Source organism: Macrotis lagotis, chromosome 1, assembly GCF_037893015.1.
Source record: "Macrotis lagotis isolate mMagLag1 chromosome 1, bilby.v1.9.chrom.fasta, whole genome shotgun sequence".
Classification (NCBI taxonomy): domain Eukaryota; kingdom Metazoa; phylum Chordata; class Mammalia; order Peramelemorphia; family Peramelidae; genus Macrotis; species Macrotis lagotis.
This window is the reverse complement of record NC_133658.1, coordinates 709913020-709936585: the sequence shown is the minus strand read 5'-3', so window position 1 is coordinate 709936585 and position 23566 is coordinate 709913020. Positions and strand designations below refer to the sequence as shown.

Here is a 23566-nt window from a genome sequence, read left to right as displayed (position 1 = left end):
ATGATTATTTTCCCTCTCCCCCTTTAGCTTATGAGCCTTGGAATTGATACAAGGGTCACTGCTTCTCCCTGCCCTGCAACTCTGACCCAGAACCGCATATGGGTCATAGAGTTGCCAATCAACCCAGTTGCATCCAGTTTCCTATATAATCTCTTTCTGACCAGTTGTTTGACCCTTTTATGGTTTCTACATTGAGAACTCCCAAAGCTGCCGCTATTGACGTTGCAGCCATCTCCAAGGTCCACCACTGATATGCCAGTAGTATTCCAGTGTCACAGACCTCTCCTGCCGACCTACACTGTCTTAGGTTGTTGGTTCTCTCCCTCTAGAAATTAGTTAAAAGAGTTATTTTAAATTTGAGGAGTTTTTTTTTTAAGTTTGGAAAGGAATGTTAAGAAAGTTCTACTGAGTGACTCCCTATACTCTACTTTCTTGGTTCACAGATGGTGCTAAAGTTTTAAAGTGTATAGTGTGGTGTCATATAGTCTATACCATTTCTGTCTACTTATTGCACTGATATATGGGTTCTTTACAAAAGTCGATCAGAGGGGTGGCTAGGTGACGTAGTGGATAAAGCACTGGCCTTGGAGTCAGGAGTACCTGGATTCAAATCCGGTCTCAGACACTTAATAATTACCTAGCTGTGTGGCCTTGGGCAAGCCACTTAACCCCATTTGCCTTGCAAAAAAAAAACCTAAAAAAATGTAAATCAGATCCTGAGTTGCCACTATAAACCCTTCATTTCCACAAAAAATACAGTTGATTCAGCCATAGGAGAAGAAAAGTGCTTTAAAAACTTAAAAGGTATTAGGGAAGGGAAGGAATAGGAGGGAATAAGTCATTATTAAGTGCCTACTATGTGAAAGACACTGTACCAAGCACTTTTTACAAATATTATCTTATCTGATCTTCACAACAATTCTGTAAGTAATAGTTGAGAAAAATGATGTCACCTGAGATTAAATAACTTACCTAAGGTCACATAGCTACTAAGTGTCTCAGGAAAGATTTGAACCTAATATTATTGATTTTGATTTTGACATACTTGAAGATCAGTATTATTGTTTTCCAACTACAACAATCAAGTTAGTTTCCATTAAGAATTGCACCCACCCCACCCCACCCCCAGTCAAGGTCAAAGGTTCCCAATGCTTCCCACTTGATAACAAAAGCAACAAAGGCGACACTCATAATGGAAGTAGAAAGTCCATCTGGGTCCTAGTGTAGCCAACTACCAACAAAAGAGAGTATCTTAGATGGGTTCTTACTTATTTGTCCCCATGTCATCCTGAGCATGACTACTGCCAGTATGACCATTTTCTTCATATTCCAAAGAATTTAAATCTAAAGTCGATCATTTTATTTTTAGGTGTCCAGTTATGGCTGGTGGATTATTTTCTATTGATAAAAAATATTTTTTTGAACTTGGAACATATGATCCTGGCCTTGATGTTTGGGGTGGTGAAAATATGGAGCTTTCATTCAAGGTATTGCCAAGCCTAGCCCAAGTTTCATTTCAGATTTTTACCTGATTCTACTTTTTGTTATTATTGAATGGAGAAGACTTTTAAAAACCATATTAGGAACCCTGGACCTGGGTTAATGTTTGTGTGTGGTAGGTTGGGAATTGGGAGCAATGCTGACTGCCATCGAGTGAATTTTAGGAAAGTTCTTCCATTTCTTATGTCTCAGTGGCAATGTCTTAAAAATTAATAAACATATTTTACCAACCAGCATACAATGCTTTGAGATCTGTGCTTGATTCAAAAGGCCATTCAAGATACTAAATATAAATGCAGACTATAAAAAAGTTTCATTTATTTATTTGTTTGTTTATTGTTAGCCATCTTAGACTCTAATCAGGATTTTAAGTCGCTGAATTGTTAAGTAACTGCGTATGTCTATAAAATGGCCATGTAGCACAAACCCAAAGAATAGAATCATAATAATGCTCTAGTGTTATCTATAAAATACTAAAATTTAAGCCCATAAATTTTATTTGTCAGTTATTAATTTTTAAGAAATGTATATATCATCATCAAAAATATCTATTAAACAGCTATATGCTCAGGACCTTTGTTCTGTAAAATATAAAATCAATACAAAAAATGAAAACTATAAATATAATATAAAAATAATATAAAAATATGAACATACTTTTTTTTAATATAAAGAATTAAGAGTATATTTAGTGGGTATTTTGTTTTCCTATTTCATGATGACATCATAAACACATTCTGCTTTTAAATCTACTAAAATATCTGATAAATAATAAATTTTTATTGTCCTAGGTATGGATGTGTGGAGGAGAAATTGAAATTATTCCTTGTTCCCGAGTGGGCCACATCTTCAGGAAAGACAATCCATACTCTTTCCCTGAAAATCGGATTAAAACCATAGAGAGAAACTTAATCCGAGTGGCAGAGGTCTGGTTAGATGAATACAAAGAACTTTTCTATGGCCATGGTAACCATCTCTTGGACCAAAGTGTGAAGGTCGGAAATCTCACGCAACAAAAGGAACTCCGGAAAAGACTGGGGTGCAAAAGTTTCAAGTGGTACCTAGAGAATGTCTTCCCAGATATTGAAGCTCCTATTGTGAGAGCCAGTGGGGTGGTAAGTTTGAATTCCAATAAGGTCATAATAAGGTATTTAAACATGATCCATTCTTAATTACTAAAATGCATTGAGTATATACCATAGAACACTCTGCTTTTCATAGCTGCAGGATATATCAATGGTTTTCTTTTATGAAGGTTCTCCCTCTTCTGACTTAAAAACATACCTATTCCTTGACTTAATAGATAAGATTCATGAGTTGGTTAAAAAAAATTGTAATGGAGCTTTCTAAATTTATCTTGTTAGGTCCCAGATAGCATCACCAGAGCTATACTAGAAACCTTTCTTAGCTTGATAAGATCTTCTAAAGTTTACTTACCTATTATTTACTTAGCCCTCTCATGATCAGATACCTAGAGGCCATGATAAAGCATCTAGGTGGTACATAGCACATTAGCTTGAAGTCAGGAAGACCTGAGTTCAAATTCTGCCCCTGGTACTTACTAGTTTTGTGATTCCGAGCAAGCCATTTAACCTTTTTCAATCTCAATTTCCTTATCTGTAAAATGGTGACAATAATAACATCTTCCTCACAAGGTTATTGCGAGCATCAAATGCTAAAATATAGGTATTGTAATTTCTAATTCTTAAAGAACTATATAAACGCTAATTATGATGATGATGATGATGAAGCATCAGTGAAGGACTTTAGTAGGCAATTAGATATATAGTTAGTTATAACTATATGCATCTTTGTCTAACTATCTTGATGAAGATCAAAGGAAAAAAGGTTTTTCCTTAATGTAATTTGCCTGCAATTGAAAAGAAAGGTCAAAAAAGACATGAAAAATACATGCATACCAAACACACCAACATTTGCAAAGAAAAAATGCAAAGGATTATCTTGCAAATCATACAGTATAGAAAGAACATCTCATATATCACAGTAGTAAAATTGAAGTAGATTTAGATAAGTTTTCAGTTTTGAGCAGACTTTAGAAATGGGGAGAGATTAAGTTTGGCAGAGAAAAGGGAAGGATTTCTAAGGCATAGATGAAAATGACAAAGATGAAAAATGTGACAAATGGGTGTCATATTGGATAGAGTACAGGAGTTGAGTAGGAAGATCTGAGTTCAAATCTTACTTTTCTCACTAGCTCTGTAACTCAAGGCAAGTCATTGCATATCCTTCAACCTCAGTTTATATGTATGTATATATACTTATATATACATATATATAATGGGGATTAATAATAATATCCACCTCATAAAGTTGTTATGAGGATCAATTGAGTCTACATATTATAAAAGACTACCCAAACCTTAAACTGCTGTAGAAATGTAAGTGGTGACGATATTGATGATAATGATGAAGATAACGATTATGAAAGGATGAAATGAACAAGCACAGCTTGGTTAGAGTACAGAATTCATAATGGGAAGCATAAAACAATAAAGGAAGAAATAAAAATGGAGGGCCAATAGTACATTCCTATGACTTAGGATTCTTTTGAGAATGTGCTAAGATCTAATTATTTTAAATTTGCCATAGAAGAAAGTTAGAGTACCTGTACAATGGCCAGAGGCCATTGAAGGTTCAGTTGATAGAACCCTGAGTCTGGAGTCAGGAAGTCCTAAATTCAAATCCGGCCTCAGACATTCTCCTAGCTGTGAGAACCCAAGCAAGTCACTTAATCTATGATTGCCTGACAAAATGGATCCACTAAAGAAGGGAATGGCAAGCCACTCTAACACTTTTTTTAGGTGTTTTTTTTTGCAAGACAATGGGGTTAAGTGGCTTGCCCAAGGCCACACAGCTAGGTAATTATTAAATGTCTGAGGCTGGATTTGAACTCAGGTACTCCTGACTCCAGGGCTGGTGCTGTATCCACTGAGCCACCTAGCTGCCCCAACTCTAATACTTTTGACAAGAAAACCCAACTTGGGTCATGAAGAGTCAGACACAACTGAAGCAACATAACACCAACACACATATGGCTTAACTTTCAGAGGCAGTGTTATGCAAAGAAGGCATGCTGATCTTGGAAGTCATGAGCCCTGAGTACAAATGGGGTTAAAGTGACTTGCTCAAGGCCACACAGGTAATAAGTGTATAAGGTCAGTTCTGAACTCAGGTCCTTCTGCCTCCAGGGCCAGTGCTCTAACCACCACAACACCTAGCTGCCCCTGATTTACTTTAAAAAAAAATAAACTTTTTTACCTATTTCCTTTTTATTTTCAAATATTTGATTTTTTGTTTGTAGTTTTTTTTTCTCCCTATGGGCTTTGATTTCAGAGAATTTTCTTCTTTGAGAAGGTATCCAGGTTGGAACATGAGTGCAGTGAAGCATCTTCTCAGGATCCAGAAGCTAAAAGTTCCACCATTCCTCCTGGCCTATGGCATTCTTTTTTTCCAATCATAGCTCACATTTTGTAAGCATTTCACAGTTTTAAAAAAGAACTTTCCTTAAAAGAAGATGGTACTTCTGATCATTTTGTGGATGGATTTATTCGGCTTCTCATAATACATGACTCTTCTGCTCCTTTTCCTCTCCTCTTCCCACCTCTTACCTCTTAGCCAGGTGACTGACCACACCCAATCCCAGGAGACCAGTCACAAAGGTTGGGCCCCCTGAAACCTTCTACCACTACCATCATGCCATGGTATTTGCTAGCAATTGGTAAAAGAAACTCAAGAGAAGAGAGGGGGGGAAAGGGAGTAAAGGGAAAGATCTAATGATTTATTACACTATATATAATTCAAAATTTAATTTATTCACACATGTATTGGAGCATCTAATTTAAGCTTGTTGTTTTGTTGTTTAATCGTTTCAGTCATATCTGAATATTAGTGAGCCCATTCAGGTTTTCTTTCCTGACTTCCTGGAGTAGTATTTCGTTTCCTTCTCCAACTGATTTTACAGATGAAGAAAGGGGATCTGAGGCTAGATCTCAGAGAGATGAGTCTTCCTGACTCCAGGTCCAGCATTCTATCTATCTACTATGCCACTTAGCCATCCAAAGCTTAATATTCATCAATCAGTAAGCATTTAAGTGCTTCCTACAATCCAAGAACTATGTCAGACCCTGAGAATAGAAAGGCTAAAATGAAATAATCCCTGCCCTTGGAGAGGTTGCATTCCAAAACTGGAAGACAACAAATTTCTATATAAGAATGTACAAAATAAATAGAAGGCAGCTTATTGTTAAGAATTTGGAGATTTCTGTCCTTCATTTTGATGCTATTTTGAAAAAGAAAAAAATCACCATGTTGTAGGAAGCAGCCTGAAAACCGCATTAGCTATTTTAATGATCATTTACCAAATAAAATGCTGCAAAACCAGCCCCCAAAATCATATAATTTTGATACCAGCCCTGAGCCAGAACTCCATAGATTATGACTCTAACACAACCATTTTTTTTCACTTGAAACTGATCACAGATTACAGGACAAATACTTCAACGGCACCAGAATTCAAATTTTTTATTTCCTCGAAATGAAGAACTTTAACATCCACCATTCAAGAATTCTGGTTTTTAGCATCCCCTCAAGGAACATTACCAACCTTTCCCCACCAGAGGACACTAGAGATCTATGTCTTTTCTAAGCAAGCATTCTAATGTTAGAAAATGGTGCCTGAATATACAAACTATACATAACAAAAATGAAAGAATCATTCAAAAACAACAACAACAACAACAACAACATTCGGAGATTTTTTTCCCCTTATACATTTCTCCCAGGAGCATCTCTTTTTCCGGTTTTACTGGCTTCTCTAAGTAAAGATCTTGGCCAGTAGGGGGTACACACGTTTTTCTTCTTTAAGAGTAATGCTAATCTTTTAGTATTTTCTAAGCTAGACTTTCTCCCTAAGTATACTATATTAAAGAAAAATAGGTTTGTTTATTTGTTTGCTTTTTATTCTTAAGACTTACAGGTTTCCACTGCAGAAAAAGTGAGTTGTGTTTGATTCCTTTGGGCAATATTGAGATTAAATAAGGCTTTAGATAAAAGCAAAAGAAGCAACAAATTATTCTCATCTCCTTGTTCTTCCTTTCCAAATACCCAAGAAACTGGGGAAATAATGAAGAATAACAATATTTACACCTCCCATTTTTTTAGCTTCATAAAGTTTCCAAAGTTCTCTTCTTCACAACAGTCCTAGAAGGTAGATAATAATTTATTATTCCAATTTTAGAGACAAAGTAACTGAGGCTCAAAGAAATGAAGAGAATTGCTGATAAGAAAAATAAAGACTAAACCCACTCAGAACTAGGGGAATTAAATTAAATTTAAATAGATTCTTTCCCCCTCTCCTTCTACTTATAAATCCAAACAAAACTTTACCAGATCACAATTCAAATCTCCCTCATCAACTTCTGTTCATATTCAGATTTCCATGTCAGCTATTTCCAGAAAATTAATTTGTTTTCTTAGCCCTACTCTGTTGGTTTAGGAGAAATCTCTGATGATTCAATAGGTTCAATTTAAATCAACTTACTATCCTTCTCCAAAGTTCACTCATTAACTAGCTTACAGAAGAACCTCCTTAATCTCTCTGTAATGGTTGTGAAATTAAAAAGCTACTGAAAAATTTAGACATGTTCCATCTAAAGACCAAATTCAAGAATGATACGAGAATTTTACTGCTAAAAGGGACTTGAGAGGTTATTTCATTAAATCTCCTCATCTTACAAAGGAGACAACTGAGAAAGGAAAAGTTAATTCCCCAAAGCCATGCAGCTACTACAAAGCCAAGACTAGCACCCAGATCTCTAGACATCTATCTCATCCAAAACACTTTACAGTTATACTATCCCTGAAGTTCTCAAATTGTTTGGTCTTAGAATTCCTTTATTATTTTAAAATTATTGGGAGCCATTCCAAGAGTTTTTGCTTATATTGATTATGTCTATAAATATTTATTGTTTTAGAAATTAAATTCATCCAATTTTAAAATATATTAATTCATTTAAAAATAAACTTATTACATATTAACATAAATAATATTTTCAATGAAAAATAACTTTTCCAAAACAAAGAAATATCATTGAGAAGAATGGTATTATTTTGCATATTTCTGCAAATTTCTTTCATGCCTGGCTTATTAGAAGACAGTTGGATTCTCATATTTGCTTCTGTATTCAATCTGTCATGATATGTTGTTTTGGTTGAAGAATAGAAGGAAAATCCACCTTTCACATAGATATGTAGTTGGGAAAGGGAGAAGTATTTTAATAGGCAAATAACATCTTGGCATTATTTTGAAAGTAGTTTTGAATTTGCAGATTTTTTTAAAAGGATCTCAGGGACATCGGGTTAACCCATGACCCACAATTTCAAATGTCACACTATGTTATACTTCCTTTCTACAAGAAGCAGATTAGATAAGAGTTTTTATTTATGACACCCAGGTTCAAATCCCATACTAGTTTGGGACACTTAACCTCTCTGAAAAAATCCTGAAGCTATAATGGATTAAGGTTGCTGTATGAGCAGTAATCCAAAGAGTGAGTTGAACATAATAGACTCCCTCAAGAAATTGCAGTCCCAAGTAAGGAATTGCCTATTAAGAGAATTTGCTCTAGGATAGAGTTATCTGGGCATACAGGTGGCACAGTAAATAGAGCACCTGCCCTGGAGTCTGGAGGACCTAAGTTCAAATCTGACCTCAGATACTTAATAACTACCTAGCTGTGTGACCTTGGGCAAGTCACTTAACCCCACTGCCTTGCAAAACAAAACAAAACAAAAAATACAGGATAGAGTTATCCCATTGTGGTTAAGGCTGCAGATGAAGAGCAGGAACAATTCAGAGAATAAATTGAACAAAGAATCTATGAAGTCTAGCCTCCTCAATTTACAGATGAAGAAACTAAGGCTGAAAGAAGTCAACCGATTCATCCAACTAGTTAAATGAGACTGGATTTTAAGTCAGGTCTTTCCATCTCTATGTCTGGCACGTGGGGGAAGGGGCAGATATAAGGGTGACAATGAGATGAGAGGGGAAAAGTGTGGGGAGGTCTAGATTATAAAAGGTGTTGGACATCAGAGGATTTGATCCTGGAGATGACCGTGAACTAGTGGAGTTTATGGAGGAGGTCAGACCATTTTAGGAAAGTCATTTTGGTAGCTAAAGGATGGGTTATAGGGGGCAGAGGCTTGTGACAGGTCAAACAGCAGGCTATTTCAGTATTTCAGTGGGAGAAGATGAGGGCCTATACCAGGATGGTGGCAGGGTTGAAACAGAGAAAAGGGATGTGAAAGAGATGCTTCAAAGTTTAAATTGAAAGGTCTTGGAAACAGATTCAGGATGGGGAGTGAGAGATAATTAAGAGTTAAGGATAACCCTCAGGCTGAGGTCTGGAAGTATGCTATGCCCTCAAGAATAAGGGTTCCCATAAACCCCATTTTACAGATAAAAACAGAATATTTGAATGACTCACCCAGGGTCACACAGCTACTAATTATCTGACTTAATTATCCAGACTTAAGTCTTCCTGACTCCAGATCTAACACTTTACACTCTTACCTCCTACCTGACTGATGTCCAAGTTGTCCTGTCAACCTAACATGCTATCAGCCCCACCCTGGAATGTGTAACCCTTTTTGCATTAAAATGATGACTGCCTCATCCCATCTATTCTCAAATCAAATCTCTCAGAAGGAGGTGACATAGGGCCGTGATTCTGGGTTGGATTTTATGACCCTTGCTGAATGAATTTTATTTAACTCGAGACATTAAGAAGAAACTGTCCTGGAAGCCTATGTCTTTTGCTACCAGGTTAGAGGAATCAATTCAACTATGAACAGAATCCAGGCAAGTTGAATAGTATGAGAGATCTGTCAGGAAACAATATTCTTAAACCTATAATGATCAGTTTGGTAAAAATTATAAATCTGTGCTGGGACTTTTAATGTATGCAATAGAGGAACTGGATTTGGAAAAATACATTTTCCATTCTGCCTTTTTGCCCATGCTCTTTCCAAATCTTAGGAGAGGGTTAATTAAAAGCTTCTGTTTGTAGACTCTGGGGCTGAATCACCAAGCTTAAGTTGACAGATTGCAGCTGTACTTTGGCTAGATTATATTACTTCTCCACTCAGTCAAAACATATAGCACTAAACAATTCACTTAGCTACCTGTTAGCCTCATTGCCAGGTTATTCCCCCAGGTGTTTCCCTGTGGCTCTCCCATGTCTATGCTCTATTCTAGGATGATTTTTCTAAATTCACAGTTAAGTTTTGTTTTCCAGATAATTAACGTAGCCTTGGGCAAATGCATTGCTCTTGAGAACACCACAGCTGTTCTGGAGGAGTGCAATGGTGGGAGCAAGGTATGTTGTAATGGGATTTTCTATAATGCTTACTAGAACTCTGACCTTTCAGTCATTTAGAGAAATGAACCGTTGGCTATGCACTATAGAAACTATGTGTGTATACATTAAACCTGTGATTAGTGTCAAAAGGTCATTTTGACCATTTCTCCAGTTCACAAGTGGGCTCCTCAGCAGCTGAGAAACCCCCTTCTCCCAAGCATTCACGCACAGGATGCGTGGTTCAGAGGAGGGTTCTGACTCTCTCAAAGAAATCCTAGGCCTTGAGTCATGATGGGGATCCCCTTCTATAAACCCTGCCAAATGAAAGATAGGTTGGAGAAATGTCAAGGACTCTCATCTGTGTGGAAATTTTGAACATCCTCTTTTCCTTATCTCCAGCACATCCTGCTAGGTAACTACTAAATTATATTGCTGAGTAAGCAGAATGAGCAGCTAACTAGGATTAAATTAGAATGACTCTTGATCCACAGGTAGAAATGGGAAGAAGGAACATGGGTGAAATGAAGTCTTCAGGCTTTTTTTGACTCCAATAAATATGAAAATCAGTTATTGATACAAGATTTCCAGACCAAATTATTTCTGTTTCCAATATAGCTATCTCTCATACTTTAATCTAGAAAGAGTGTTTAGATTTTCAGGATCATGACCCATGCCCAGAGCAAAGACTAAGGCAGGATAATTTTCTCCAGAGCGCAGAATTTATCAGGAACTACAATTGATCTTTCTGAAAAACAATAGAGTTCTGCATCAAATTAGCAAAATAAACCAATTAAAATAGTATGGTTTAACCTTAATCAGATGGTTAAAGTAAGCTACTTTCTTGTATCTCTCTGGTCCTCCCTAGTGACTTCCCAAGTGTAAGGGACTGTTTTGTGTATGGGGGGGGGGGGGAGTACTGTAAACTTTCATCACTTGGTGGCCTCAAGCACCAGAACACTATTTACTGGTTGATTGAAGAGTACCATGGGAGTGGGAGTGGACTAGGGACTGGGGAGGATATTTCAGCACTTGTATTTGGTTTAATAAATGGAGAACTAGGAGAACTTTAAGGAGAACTTGTCATCCTTGTCATCCTTGTCATCCTTGTCATCCTTGTCTCCCTCCTCTTCAAAGTTCGCCTAGGTAAGGATAAGCTAGCTGGCAGGAACCTAACACTTCCTGAGCAGCTAGTCTAATAGGAACCTAAAACCAAAGCAGCAATCTTTTGTAGGTATTCCAAAAGAATTCTGAGTATTCCAAAAGAATTCTGATTCCTTTTTTCCCCATCCCAACCCAGTCAAGTAAGGGTGTAATTTGCTCTGGATTTATGCTTCAAGATGAAAAATTCCTATGTAAGACTAAATGTACTCCCATTTTTCAAAATGAAGATCCTGACCCTATACAGAATGGAATCTGGAAAAGAAGGGTCTTGGGTTATAACCTGTCCTTTAATTGGAGTTCTCTTGAAACTTTCTCTTAGAGAAAATTGTCCTGAAATTGGGTATTTGGACATGGGAAAGGGGAAAGACAGGAGTGAGGAGTGGTTTGGGAGGGAGATTTGAGAGGACAGAAGGGATAGGAAATCAGGGAAAAAAGTGTTTGCAAACAGCTGTTGCTTTCAAAGTAGAAATCATGATTGACCTATGCTCAATGGCATTTTTGGTGCTATATTTTGGCAGCAACAATTTAAAAGCAAGTTGAATCATGGAAATCCCAAGGATATGTTAGACTCACATCATCCAAAATTCCCTTCCTATTCACAAAGCTCAGAACAATGCCCTTTTACCACTAAACTATAGCTTTACTAGATAGTTCCTCTTCTTGCTCAGTCAACTGAGATAGCTCCCTTACTGCAGACCTTTGGGATATACAGAAGAGAAACTAAAGCTTTGGCATCAACTGATCACTGGCCTATTTTAGAGTTATAGGCTGCTAAACTGAAAAGGACTTCTGGCACAGTCAAAGTCTATGGCATATAAATACAACCCTTCCTAGCCATGCAAATTAACATAATCCAGGACCCTTATAGTTTGGCTAGGCAAGTGGCAGGTGAATTATATAATCAGAATTGAAATGATGAGCCTCTACCGCAGCACTATTTTTCTTTAAACTGATTCTGCTCCCTAACACCTGCTACTTAGAATATTTGGTACATATGAGGGTGGGGCTGGAAAAGAATTCAGGCTTTGAGAAATTTCATATGATGGTATAAACATTTAACAGAATATGCTTTTATGGTACCCTTGTGCAAATAAGAATTAATTGGATTGAAGAGTTCATGGGGGAACAAAATGAACTTTCTAGTGATGGTGATTGTTGCTGATGATAATCTATTACTTATTCCCACAGTTCCAACACTTCAACTACACTTGGTTAAAGCTTATTAAACAGGAAGACAGGTGCTTGGCACCTGTTCCTATTGTAGGAGACCTGAGCCTGTATCCTTGTGATAACAGAAATAAAAAGTTGAAATGGTTACATAAATTGACGGGAGTCCTTCATCCTGAACAGGTAAGTATAATGGTTTTGTCTAAAAAAAGTTATTCACTTTCAATAAAATAAAACATAGAATCCTATTCCATTAAGAATCCTTCCTAAATAATGTGATTTAGATTTATTTGGTAATAGTGGAGATTCCATAAAGATTCATAGAGAAAAGTCCCCCTTTTACTTCTCCAGAGAAAACTCATAATACCAGTCACAGCTGTTGTCATCATCTTTGTTTCCAATAACATAGTCCTCTAAGTCAATAACAACAATGATATTGGGGTTTATAAGCTGGAAGAGAGGCCTCACCTCTTCCAAATTGACCTCTTAGAAGCAGTGTTTGTACAATCTAAGACACTTAGGGACCTGCTCTATACCAAATTGCGAAATAAGTGGGGTTGACCAACCTCCTTTTTGGTACCCCTTGCTATCCTTATTCTTTATTCTAGCCTTCTTCCGGTACTTACAGCTCTCCTGCTCTTTCCCCATTCCACCCTTCCCTTACCAGAAGTATTAGATATGCTTATCTGGCATGCATATTAAGAGTAAATACAAATGTTTATATTTACAAATATTTACATTTACCAATTATTCTAGGAATAATTGTATTGTAACAGGGGACAAGGGTATAAATTAAAGAAATAATGCTTTGGGATTACAGTTCAAGGGATTTTTTTTGACTTGGGTGGGGAGGTGGGGAATTGCGAAGGGAGGAGGTTTCATGATTTTCTAAAATCACATTTATAGGCAACCATCTCTTTCCCTATGTATAAGGTCTTCTTGAAGTTAGAGAAGGCCAGGGCCAGCTCTTGACAAAATTTTCAATTTGGAAAAAATTTGTCTTTGGTGCTCACCCACTCCTTTTGATGCCTGTGCCAAGCATCCTTTCTATTCACGAACTCTTCCAGCTGTCTACCATGATGTCATACTATAGCTGGGCAAATCTATTCCTGATTTTCCCTCAAATCAGGATCATCTAATTCAATCCTCTCATTTTACAGATGAGGAAACTGAGACTCAAAGAGAAACTGAGAAATTAAGACCCTAGTTAGTCAATTAGACAACTAGTTAATCATAAGGCCAAAACTAGAATCTCAATCATCTGACTTTGTGTTCTCTCTACTATATCATCTACTATAGCTACTATATATACTAATTAGGATTATTTTGTATGACTGGTTCAATTTTAGGTATTATTTCATGTGGTTTGTCCATTACCACCTAAATCTGACAAGGATTGTAAAGAAATAAGATACAGAACTGAAATTGGGTATTGAGTATTAAAATAGGGAAAAGTATGAAGACTGTTTTCTTGAGCTAATGGGATACCATTTAGGGGAAGCCAGGGGAAGGTGGCAAGAAGTCTTCTCCTCATTTAAGACCCTACTCTATGTGAAGATGATAAAAAGTATCACTTAATCGGACAAGTTTATACCTGCTAATGTGTAAGCTGGGTCATTCTCAGTAGTGAAGGGTTAGAAAGAATAGTAGATATTGAATAGTATTTGAAATTATTTGATTTATATAAGCAGTATCATGATTTAAATTAAAATGTACATGTCTCTAAAAGATCTGGTAAAACATTATATAAATGGCAAGGATTTCAAATATCTTAGTAGGATAAAAGATATTTGGAAATATATTGAACTTTTGGTAACCCAAGGGAATAGGAAACCCATGACTTAGGATACCTTCAACCATGTCAACAAAGGGCAAAACTTCCTTTTACACAAGTACAACCATTCATGCCTTCAAATTTTTGGTCCAACTTTTCTGATGAAAGAAATGCAAAGGTTGTCAACATGGAGTCACTAGAACCCCCTAAAGTGTGGTCTGGATAGATTTCTGGTAGTCTGAAGTCTTAGATTGAAAAAAAAATCATCCCTATTTTCACTATGGGTGATTTCCTTTGTAATCTTGTGTATTTTATTTTCTGCATTGTAAGATCCTGAAAAGGGACCCATAGGTTCTTATCAGAATTCCAGAGATCCATGACACAAAAAGATGTGAAGAATGCCTCATCTAATAGAAAGAGTACAAGACTAAGAAAAGTACAGGAACCTTTAAAAGTCTAGCTCTGTAGTTTGCTAGCTACAAACAAGTCACTGGTCAGAAAGAACTGTGGTCAAGAAGTATTTTTAAAAGGCTAGAAATCCACTATAAATATATAAAACCTCAACACAGCCAAGAGGTAGGGAAAATGATCAGTTTGTCATAAGGACTGTCTATGAGAGCCATCAGCAAGAATCAGAAAGCTAATGATCTCACTTCCAGGAGACATAAAATGCAAAAGGAATTTTGCAATGACCTTTAAACATGGTAGTGTTTTTGCTTTTGCCTTGTGTCAAATAAAAGATATTTTGCACAAAGTGCAGATAGGTCTCTCCTCTAGAGAAGGAGGTAAAAGGGATGGATGATGCCTTTTACCTCTTTAAGTAAGTTGAGAAAATGAAAGATTACTGGAAAAAATAAAAGAAATACTTCAAGGTAAAGTAAAGATGATAAAAGGAGCTGAAGAGGCAGAAAAGAATTGTCATCTTGTTTCAGGGGTTAAGGGTGGAACGATGTGATATGAAGAAACAGGAAGAAAGGTTACTGAATGCTTGGAACTAAATAATATATTTGAGGATTTTCCAAAAGAAGGAAATTATACCCTCTGAGGCAGCATCTTATAGTCTAAAGAATGATGTGGATTCCCAGGAGCCACAAGGAGAGAGATAATCTTTTAATGGTCCAAGTTAAAAGCAATGATAGTATTGGCTGATGAGTCCCTTCTGAGGAGTGTAAGATTAATCTAACAAAAAAAATTGAGAGATCTACTGTATTTGGGCAATGTATCCAGAATATGACTGAGAACCTCCCAAGACTTGTCAAAACTGACATCTACTACCCACTTCTAGTGATTCATATGGGGATGAATGATAATACCAGAAGGCACCAAGAATTATTCTGAGCATGAAACTGAGTGTTTTAGAAGTATAGATGGCATTTTCATCATTGTTTCCAATTAAAAGAAGGGATTTCATAAGAGAAAGGTAAATTTGAGAAGTGAAAAAGTTGGCTAGGCTGATACCTGGAATATTTCTGGATTAAAGCTTAAGATAAAGGAATGCTTAATTCTTGACCAGAGGTCAAGTTCTAAATTTCAAGTGTCATTAACAGGGGTCAATAAAATTTGATAGGATCTAGTGGATCTGAAGTTTTCAAACCAAAAAGGGAAGGAAGGGAGAAAAGTGTATATAGTAATTTTCCAAGGTAGAAGCCACAAAGTGGCAGATGAAGTATAAGAAGAATAATATCAGTAGGTGAAACCACTAATTTACAAGAGACAATTACAAAGAAGAAGCCAGTAATAAAACCTACAGCTAGTAATAAAACCCCTGACCTATGATATCTATAGCCAATGAATTTAATTATATAATACACAAGGTGATCTAGAGATCCTAATGCAAGGATATAAATGCAACCTCATAGAAATTTGAATGTTGAGATGTGACTCATGATTGGAAAATGGCTATGGAATAGTATACCATATCCAAAAGGAACAAAACAGTTTTATATATATATATATATATATATATATATATATATATATATATATATATATATATATATATATACACATATATTTACATGGGCAAATCTAGGAACTAGAATAGTAAAGATAGCATGAGTATTTGTGTGAAGATCAAATAAGGGAAAGACAGAAGGGACACTGTCATAGGAGTATCTACAGACCACTGGAAGAGAGGATGGAAATAACAGAAGAATTTGAGGAACAGAATTCAATACTAATTTGGAAATTCAATTTATAGAAAGTGTGGGTCTCTAGGGGCAGCTAGATGGTGCAATGGATAGAGCACCAACCCTGGAGTCAGGAAGACTTGAGTTCAAATGTGACCTCAGACACTTAATAATTGCCTAGCTGTGTGACCTTGGGCAAGTCACTTAACCCCATTGCCTTGCAAAAAAACAAGAAAAAGAAAATGGGGGTCTCAGATGACTAGATATTATTCATATGATGCCTTTCCTCAAGTCAGTAGCAATTATGAAGCACCTAGTATATTCCAGAAACTATATTAAGCACTCAGGATAGAAGAAAAGCAAATAATAGTCCCTGCTATAAAGAAGCTCACTGTCTAATGGGGGAGTAAATAGGCAAACAATTATTAACAAACAAGCTAGAAGCAGAACAAATTGAAAATCTTAGTAGGAAAGAATCAACATCAAGGCAAACAGGAAAGGCTTCTAGCTGAAGCTGGGGTTTTACTTCTTGTCTTTAGTCTGTCCAAAAGTGGCTTAAGTGATAAGATGAGGTACTGATGATCTACTGCCTCTAATAAAGAGAAATTGGTTCATGCTGTAGACATAATGGGAACTTTAGAAGGATATCATCTCCCCAACTTAGAATGTGTGATGGAAAAGAAAAGAAAGTACAATATTCTGATATGTCTTCTGATTTGGGGCCATTGAAGCATCATAGAGCTAAAATTTAAAGGGATCTCAGAGGCAATCTAATCTAAATGGAGGTTAAGGGACTTGCTTGAGGTCATGCATATTGTGAATACCAGAGGTAGGATTGGAACCCATACCCTCAGTTTCCAGAGTTTGTCCTGTGCCCTTTGTACCATGCTGCCTCCTAAAAGAAAAGCAAGGGAATCTTCTTCCTTGAGGAATCAAATTCTCTTTTCCTACAGATAACAAGTTGGGGGTTATCATTGTACTCATAGGGTCAGAAAAAGTATAGGTAGACTTGGAAGACCAAAAATTCTACAGTCAGTCTCAGGGAAGTAGGAAGCTTCCCAGAATTAAACTGTAAGGAGCCAAACACAAATGACTCCCAAGGACCTCTCAAAGAAGTCCAGCTTTATGAAATTCATTTGAATGCACATCAACCAACTTCAGTCTTTTAACTTTGTAGAGATGGTGGGGACGAAGGTAAGTAATGGAGGATGGGTTCCAAGAAATAAGCATAGTTGGGAAAATGAAAGCAAAGAATTAGCAGAATCTGGTCATAAACTGAAAGGATCTGCCCACAGACATATTGTTATATGTCCTGGGCAACTCACTTAATCTGTCTAAACCTATTTCCTCATCTATAAAATGAAAGGGGTTGAAATAAATTGAGTATTTCCTATCTCTATGATTCTTTCCAACTCTAAACTTATGATCCTAGGACTTTTCAAAGTTATGTTTGTGATAAGAGGAAGATAAAAGGAAGAAAATCAATCTTATACATTTATTTATTACCCTCTATGTATGTATGATTACTGGGTTCAGTGACCAGATATGATTCAGGACTATTGGAGATGGCTCTGGATGTGAAGTAATCAGGGTTAAGTGACTTGCCCAAGGTCTCACAGCTAGTAAGTGGCAAGGTTGGATTGGGCTCCATTAAGTCTATCAACTACATCATAAAAGCGAATGAGATTAATGTCATGTGACCTGTTCTTTGTGAAACTATCTGGTGATCATCAATTCCACCAATTCCATTTCTAAATCCTTTTAAGAACATGTTTGAGAATTTTTCCAAGATTTGAAGTTATGTTTACATCTTTATTGTGAAGACTCTGACCTGTTTTCTTTTTTAAAAACTAGGGCAATTGTTCATCTCTTGTCTCATAACACCCTTTAGGTTCTCTCTGGTCTTTCAGACAGCATTCCCCCCCGCCAGTCCTTTTCAGTATTCTAGGATGTGACTACTTTGGGCTATATGGCTTTAACTCTGAAGGCAGCAACTTGTTCCTCCTCACTTATCTGGGGTTTCAACTACCTATTAGTCTTTTTTAGTTGTTTTTTCATCTCCCTTCCCAATCAGAGTATTCCTTTTGGCAAAAAGAAATAAAATGAAGTAAGTAATTCTGCCTTCTTTCAGTTATACAGTGGTGCAATGGATATAGCACTGGTCTTGGAGTCAGGTTTCTATTATGGTTTACAGGGCTGGCATTATTAACAATGTGCATAGTTTAGTAGATTTTTATTTTAACTAATTGTTTTTATAAGCTAGGTATTCAGTTTCTAGTAAGTGAATGTTTCAAGCTCCTGAAGTAGTCCATGGCTTAAATGTGTATCCTCTAAATTTAAAAGACTTGAAGCAGAGTCCTTTTGCACTACTCTAGTCATTGCTCTGATAAAAATGTAAAATGTGAATTCTCTTTCTCTTGGTCTCTGTCTTTCTGTCTCTCTCTCTCTCTCTCTCTCTCTCTCTCTCTGACTTTCTTAGAAACACTTGGAAATTTTTTTAAATAATGGCAACATGATATTAAAAATTTTTAAGCTCTTAAAATTATATATTTGGCAAATGCCTTTCTCTAATTTTATTTCTACTTGTAATCTACTCAAGTGTCATCATGTTCATATGAAAACTAGTAGTTTTCCCCTCCCTAACATGAAGATTAAGTCAAAGAAATAAATTCTTAGACTGAAAACCCCAGGCCAAATTCCAGCAAAAACAAATCAGGAACTAGAACAGAGTAAGGCTTTGGTGGCTGATCCAGTAAAGCTGAGCTGAATGACAAAGAAAGCAACCCACCAAAACTTCATAGACTGAAAATGATAGTATGAGTTCATCTAGTGACATGTGGCCTGACCTTTAGCAAGCCATGTAATCCTAAAGCCAGAGCATGAGCAGCAGCTCCTTCCATTACCCTTTCAGACCAGAAGGAAAGGAGTCATAACCTTGGTACAATCTTTTTAAAAGGTCATTGAACCCCGATGAACAGTTACTGTTAGGTCCTTTCGAAAATATACCTGCAAAGGGTAGATTACAATTTTACCCTGCCTCCCCACTGTGGAAAAAAGAAGCAAATTTGGGGAGCAGTCTTTGCTTCTACTCTAATAATAAAAATGTCCCCTGACCCCATAAGAAATCAAGAATAAATGATGGCAGATTGTTTTCTAGGATGAATGGTTATCAAATCATGTCCAGATTATGCACCTAAAGATCAAATTTCTCCTCATAGAAAAAAGGTCATAAATAGTGGCTTTAATGATAGGAGAACAGGAATAGATCATAGAGATCATGGAGTCTAATTTTGACCAGCCCAGGGTTATAGAGCTGGGAAGTATCTGAGGCAGGATATGAGCTCATCTTCTTCTAAGTCTTCCCTATCCCAAGTTCTGTACCACACTACTTCAATTTCTAGTCCAGCTTAGCACATGATTAGCATATAGTTTTACAACTTTGTTTCTAATAGAATTTTTTTTTCTACATTTCATATAGAAATGCCAAAACACAATTGTTTTCATTGATGGTCAGGGGCAGGGCATCATTGGGCTTCGAGATCCAGAGTACTATTTTGCTTATTAGCTCTGTTACATGGCGTAAGAGAAGATACCACTCTAAGGCAGCATAAAGAATACATCTCCCCAGGACATTGGGTTCTGGTGAACTGGGGAATAAAAGTTAACGTTTTCTTCATGGAGGACACCAGGGTTCTATGCTCAGGCTCCCCTACCATCCTGAATGCACACATAAACTCTACATAAGTTGAATGTTGGTTAAGTGGGGAATACTTGGACAATCAGTCTTGAAAGACAACATATGAGATATCCAAACCAGACTGCCAATGAGGATTTTATATTATACCATTATACCGTAGACTAAGTTCAATGAATACATTTCGACACTACTTCTTTTCCATCCAGTTACAGTCAGTGTTTACTCAGATAATGCAAGCTAATTGTATTAATTATCTTTAAAAGAAATAATTAGGAAGATAAATCTGAAATAAATATTATAGAGCATTTCAAAACCAAATGAAAGCACTTTTGGATTCCATTTGCAATAATCATGGATAATTGAGAGGAAATTACAATCTAAAAAGTATAAATCCATAGGCAAGGACTGAGTAGAATAGCTACCATATTTGAGGAAAGTATTCACTAGATAGTAAATGATAATATAAACCTCTGTCCTATAAGATCTTTCTTATAAGGATGTCAACAGCATATAGATTTCCAGAGATTGCAATAAGAGCACAATAGTTTGAACATTTATAGGATCATAGGCACAGAGCTAGAAAAGACCTTACACATCACATTTAGTCCAAATCCCTGATTTTACAGATGTGAACAGAACCTGACATCCAAAGGAGTTAAATGATTTGCTCAAGGTCACATAGGTAGTGACAGAGGTAAGATTTTAACCTAGGTCCTCTCATTCTAGAACTAAGGCACTTTCCACTATGCTATGCTGCCTCCCTTCATTCAACAGTTTATAAATAGAATCCTAATGCATGGATTTAATTAACAAATTAACAGCTTCTCTTTTGTTTTGCTGCCATCAACTAATGGATCTTGCCATATTTTCTATTAAAGGGGACCTCAATTATAATGATTTTCTTTGAAGTTAACTACCATTCACAGCACCAAAGAATTGCTCTTTTCATTTTCATGTTCTATGAAAGAGGTTAGCAGCTTAGATCCAAGATAGAGAAAAACTACATGACCTATACAAATATTTTTTAAAGACCATATATTTATCATGTGAACAGTTGATAAGGGAAATATTAAGGAATGATAAAATTCATTACTTCTTGTTTTCATTGCTTGTTCCATTTCCATGTAAATTTTGATTGCTGAATTGAATTCAGCAGTTCATTCCCATATTCTCTTTCTCTTTAGATGGATCATCTTATTCTTGAACACTGGAAGCAGCTAAGGTGCTTGGAGGCAAGCCATTCTGGAAAGACCCTAAAGGCAACTGCCTGTGATTTCCTGAATCCATATCAGAAATGGAAATTTGAAAAATACTATGTAGCCTGAAGAGGGAGATAGAGCCAAAAGATGTTGTTCCCATCTAGTGAAGATCACCTGGGATTTCAGAAAATGTCACATTATTCAGTGGTGATTTCAACACTAATGACACTTGAGAAAGAAAAATCTAAAGTTGCATCAAGATGATATCTTGTGACTTAAAGATAAAACTCAGGGGACTGTGTTCCAACTTTGGACTGGGGCCTTGCTTCTCAGCATTTGTCAATACTGAATTTGACTTTCTCATTCATCCTTGCTAGAACTTCATCACCTCCCTCCACAAGCTTTATCAAGAAGATCAGTATGTGACTAAATTTAATCCAAGAATTAACTGTGGAGATTCATGATACTTTGAGAAGTTATTTGGTGAGCATGTTAGTAATGTGAGGGCATTTGATGATAACCAAAGATTATTAGCAATAGCCCCCTCTTTACTTTTGACTACCTTCCTTGCCTCAAAAAAATTGCTCTATCACCTAAGTTTCACAGGCTGGTATGACCTCAGATGTTTATGTCAGTCTAAGGTCCTTTAAGGGTGGTTTTGTGTGAAAGGAAGTGGACTGGCTAGCCTTATATGATCCTTTTTAGGCCATGAGTCTATGATAATAGTGGCAAAGAAGAGATCTCTAAACGTTTATCTAAACTCTGACTTAGAATGCCTTTCCTACACCTCTATACTCTCCAAATTTCACTTCAATATCTGTAGTCATGCTTGTAGCCCTTTTGGCTAGTATGGGTGTAAAGGAACTAAAGATCTCTCATCAAGAATTAAAGAGAACTAATATAACATTTAGAAGAAATTTCTACTTCTAGGACTATGATTCCACATTGGATTATAACATATTTTAGAAATAAAAACTCAGGCACAAAAAAACAAAATATAGTATGCAACCAAGATAAGCAGTGGAGAGAGAACTAAAATAAAGAAACAGAAAATAGAACTCTAAAATGAAAAGGTTCTTTTACCAAAAATAAAAATAAAACTCCTCCCCACAATATTTAAAAATTCTATGAAATTGGAAATCCAATATGACTCACAAACACACAAAAAGGTGAGGAATAATGGACTCTTTAAAATCCATAATGCATAAGGAGTTAAGGGAATAAGAAGAGAATGGGTTAATCATTACTCAGGAAGTAGACAAAGAGAAAAGTCATGAGTCTATGGGTGATAGGATCAAAACACTTGCTCAGGAGATTTTGATAATGCTAATAACATATGAAATACTTATTGTTCAAAATTGAGCCTCAACTTCTCAAGTATTCCTGTATTTTATATGGAGTACAAAAAAGAGTACTACTATATGTTTGATGCAAAATCAAGATCTACAGGAATAGAAAAGTTTTTAAATCAGGGTAAAACATACAGATCTGAAAATAGACAACCCAACTGTGCCTCAAGACAGTTAAATAGAGACTGTTACTGAGAGTAAAACTCCATTGTAGAGCAACTCATCATAATTATAGATTAAATTATGTCCTGTATGGACATAGTGACACATAGTATATTTATAACACTATTAAAGAGAAAGCTAGAATATATATATATATGTATATATGTATGTATATATATATATACATACATATATATATATATATATATATATATATATATATATATATATACTGGGATCACAGAAAAGGACTCAGAATTCAGCCTTTCTATTTTACTGATGTTGAAACAGAGGTTCAGAAAGGGCAGCTGAACTGCAGCTGCCTATTGTCAAAGAATTAGTTGTTAGAGCCAGATCCAGGACTCTGTACACATGCCTCTCCAGGAGGATTACAGAACAAGGTGCTACTATCCTATAAATTATCCTAAGAATTTTTATAAGAGTTACATAAACTTTAAGGAGATGTGGGGGGGAAACCAGGCTATGTTTAGACCGATGATGCTTTCCCATTGTTTGGATCAAAGACAGGGCCTTCCACTTAATTAGCAAGAATTGTAGAAATAACAAACTGCCAGATGAGAATCGGTGGTGTGCTTCCCTACGTCTGCTTCATCATCCCCTTTACCTATCCTCCTTGCTCTCTCTCTTACAGTATTTGTTCAGGGTACAAGATTTCTAGTTATGACTGTGGGTTCAGAACTCCCATGAAAGCTGAATTGAGAGCAAAACTTGCATCTTTAAATCTGATTCATGTTTTTTAAAAAATAACTGCACAAAAATGTTGAGGCAAGGATGGACAGAGAAGTCGACTTTCCTCAGCACTTCATGGAAAACTTTGTTCAAATAATCAGCATTGCAGATGAAATCACAGACAAGGGAGGTGGGGTGAATAAGAAAAATCATCTCAAAACCCGAAACCATAAGGAGAAGGTGTATGCCAATCACCAAAAGAATCTCTAATTAATGACTAAACCGAACCCTCTGTCTGGGTGCCTCATGTCACTGGTCCACCTCAAGTCAACTGTGAAATGTTTCAGGCTTCTTCATAGT

General features: G+C 36.3%; 1 protein-coding gene across 1 annotated transcript in view; it reads left to right on the top strand.

Annotated features, from left to right (window-relative positions):
* GALNT5 (polypeptide N-acetylgalactosaminyltransferase 5) overlaps positions 1-22644 on the top strand; it is a 77727-nt gene extending 55083 nt beyond the window's left edge. The window contains exons 6-10 of the mRNA XM_074215944.1: positions 1370-1487; positions 2292-2615; positions 9816-9896; positions 12228-12389; positions 20991-22644. Of these exons, the coding sequence (XP_074072045.1) occupies positions 1370-1487; positions 2292-2615; positions 9816-9896; positions 12228-12389; positions 20991-21131 (826 nt within the window). The 3' untranslated portion in view covers positions 21132-22644. The remainder of the gene's footprint in view (positions 1-1369; positions 1488-2291; positions 2616-9815; positions 9897-12227; positions 12390-20990) is intronic.
* The last annotated feature ends 922 nt before the right edge of the window (positions 22645-23566 follow it).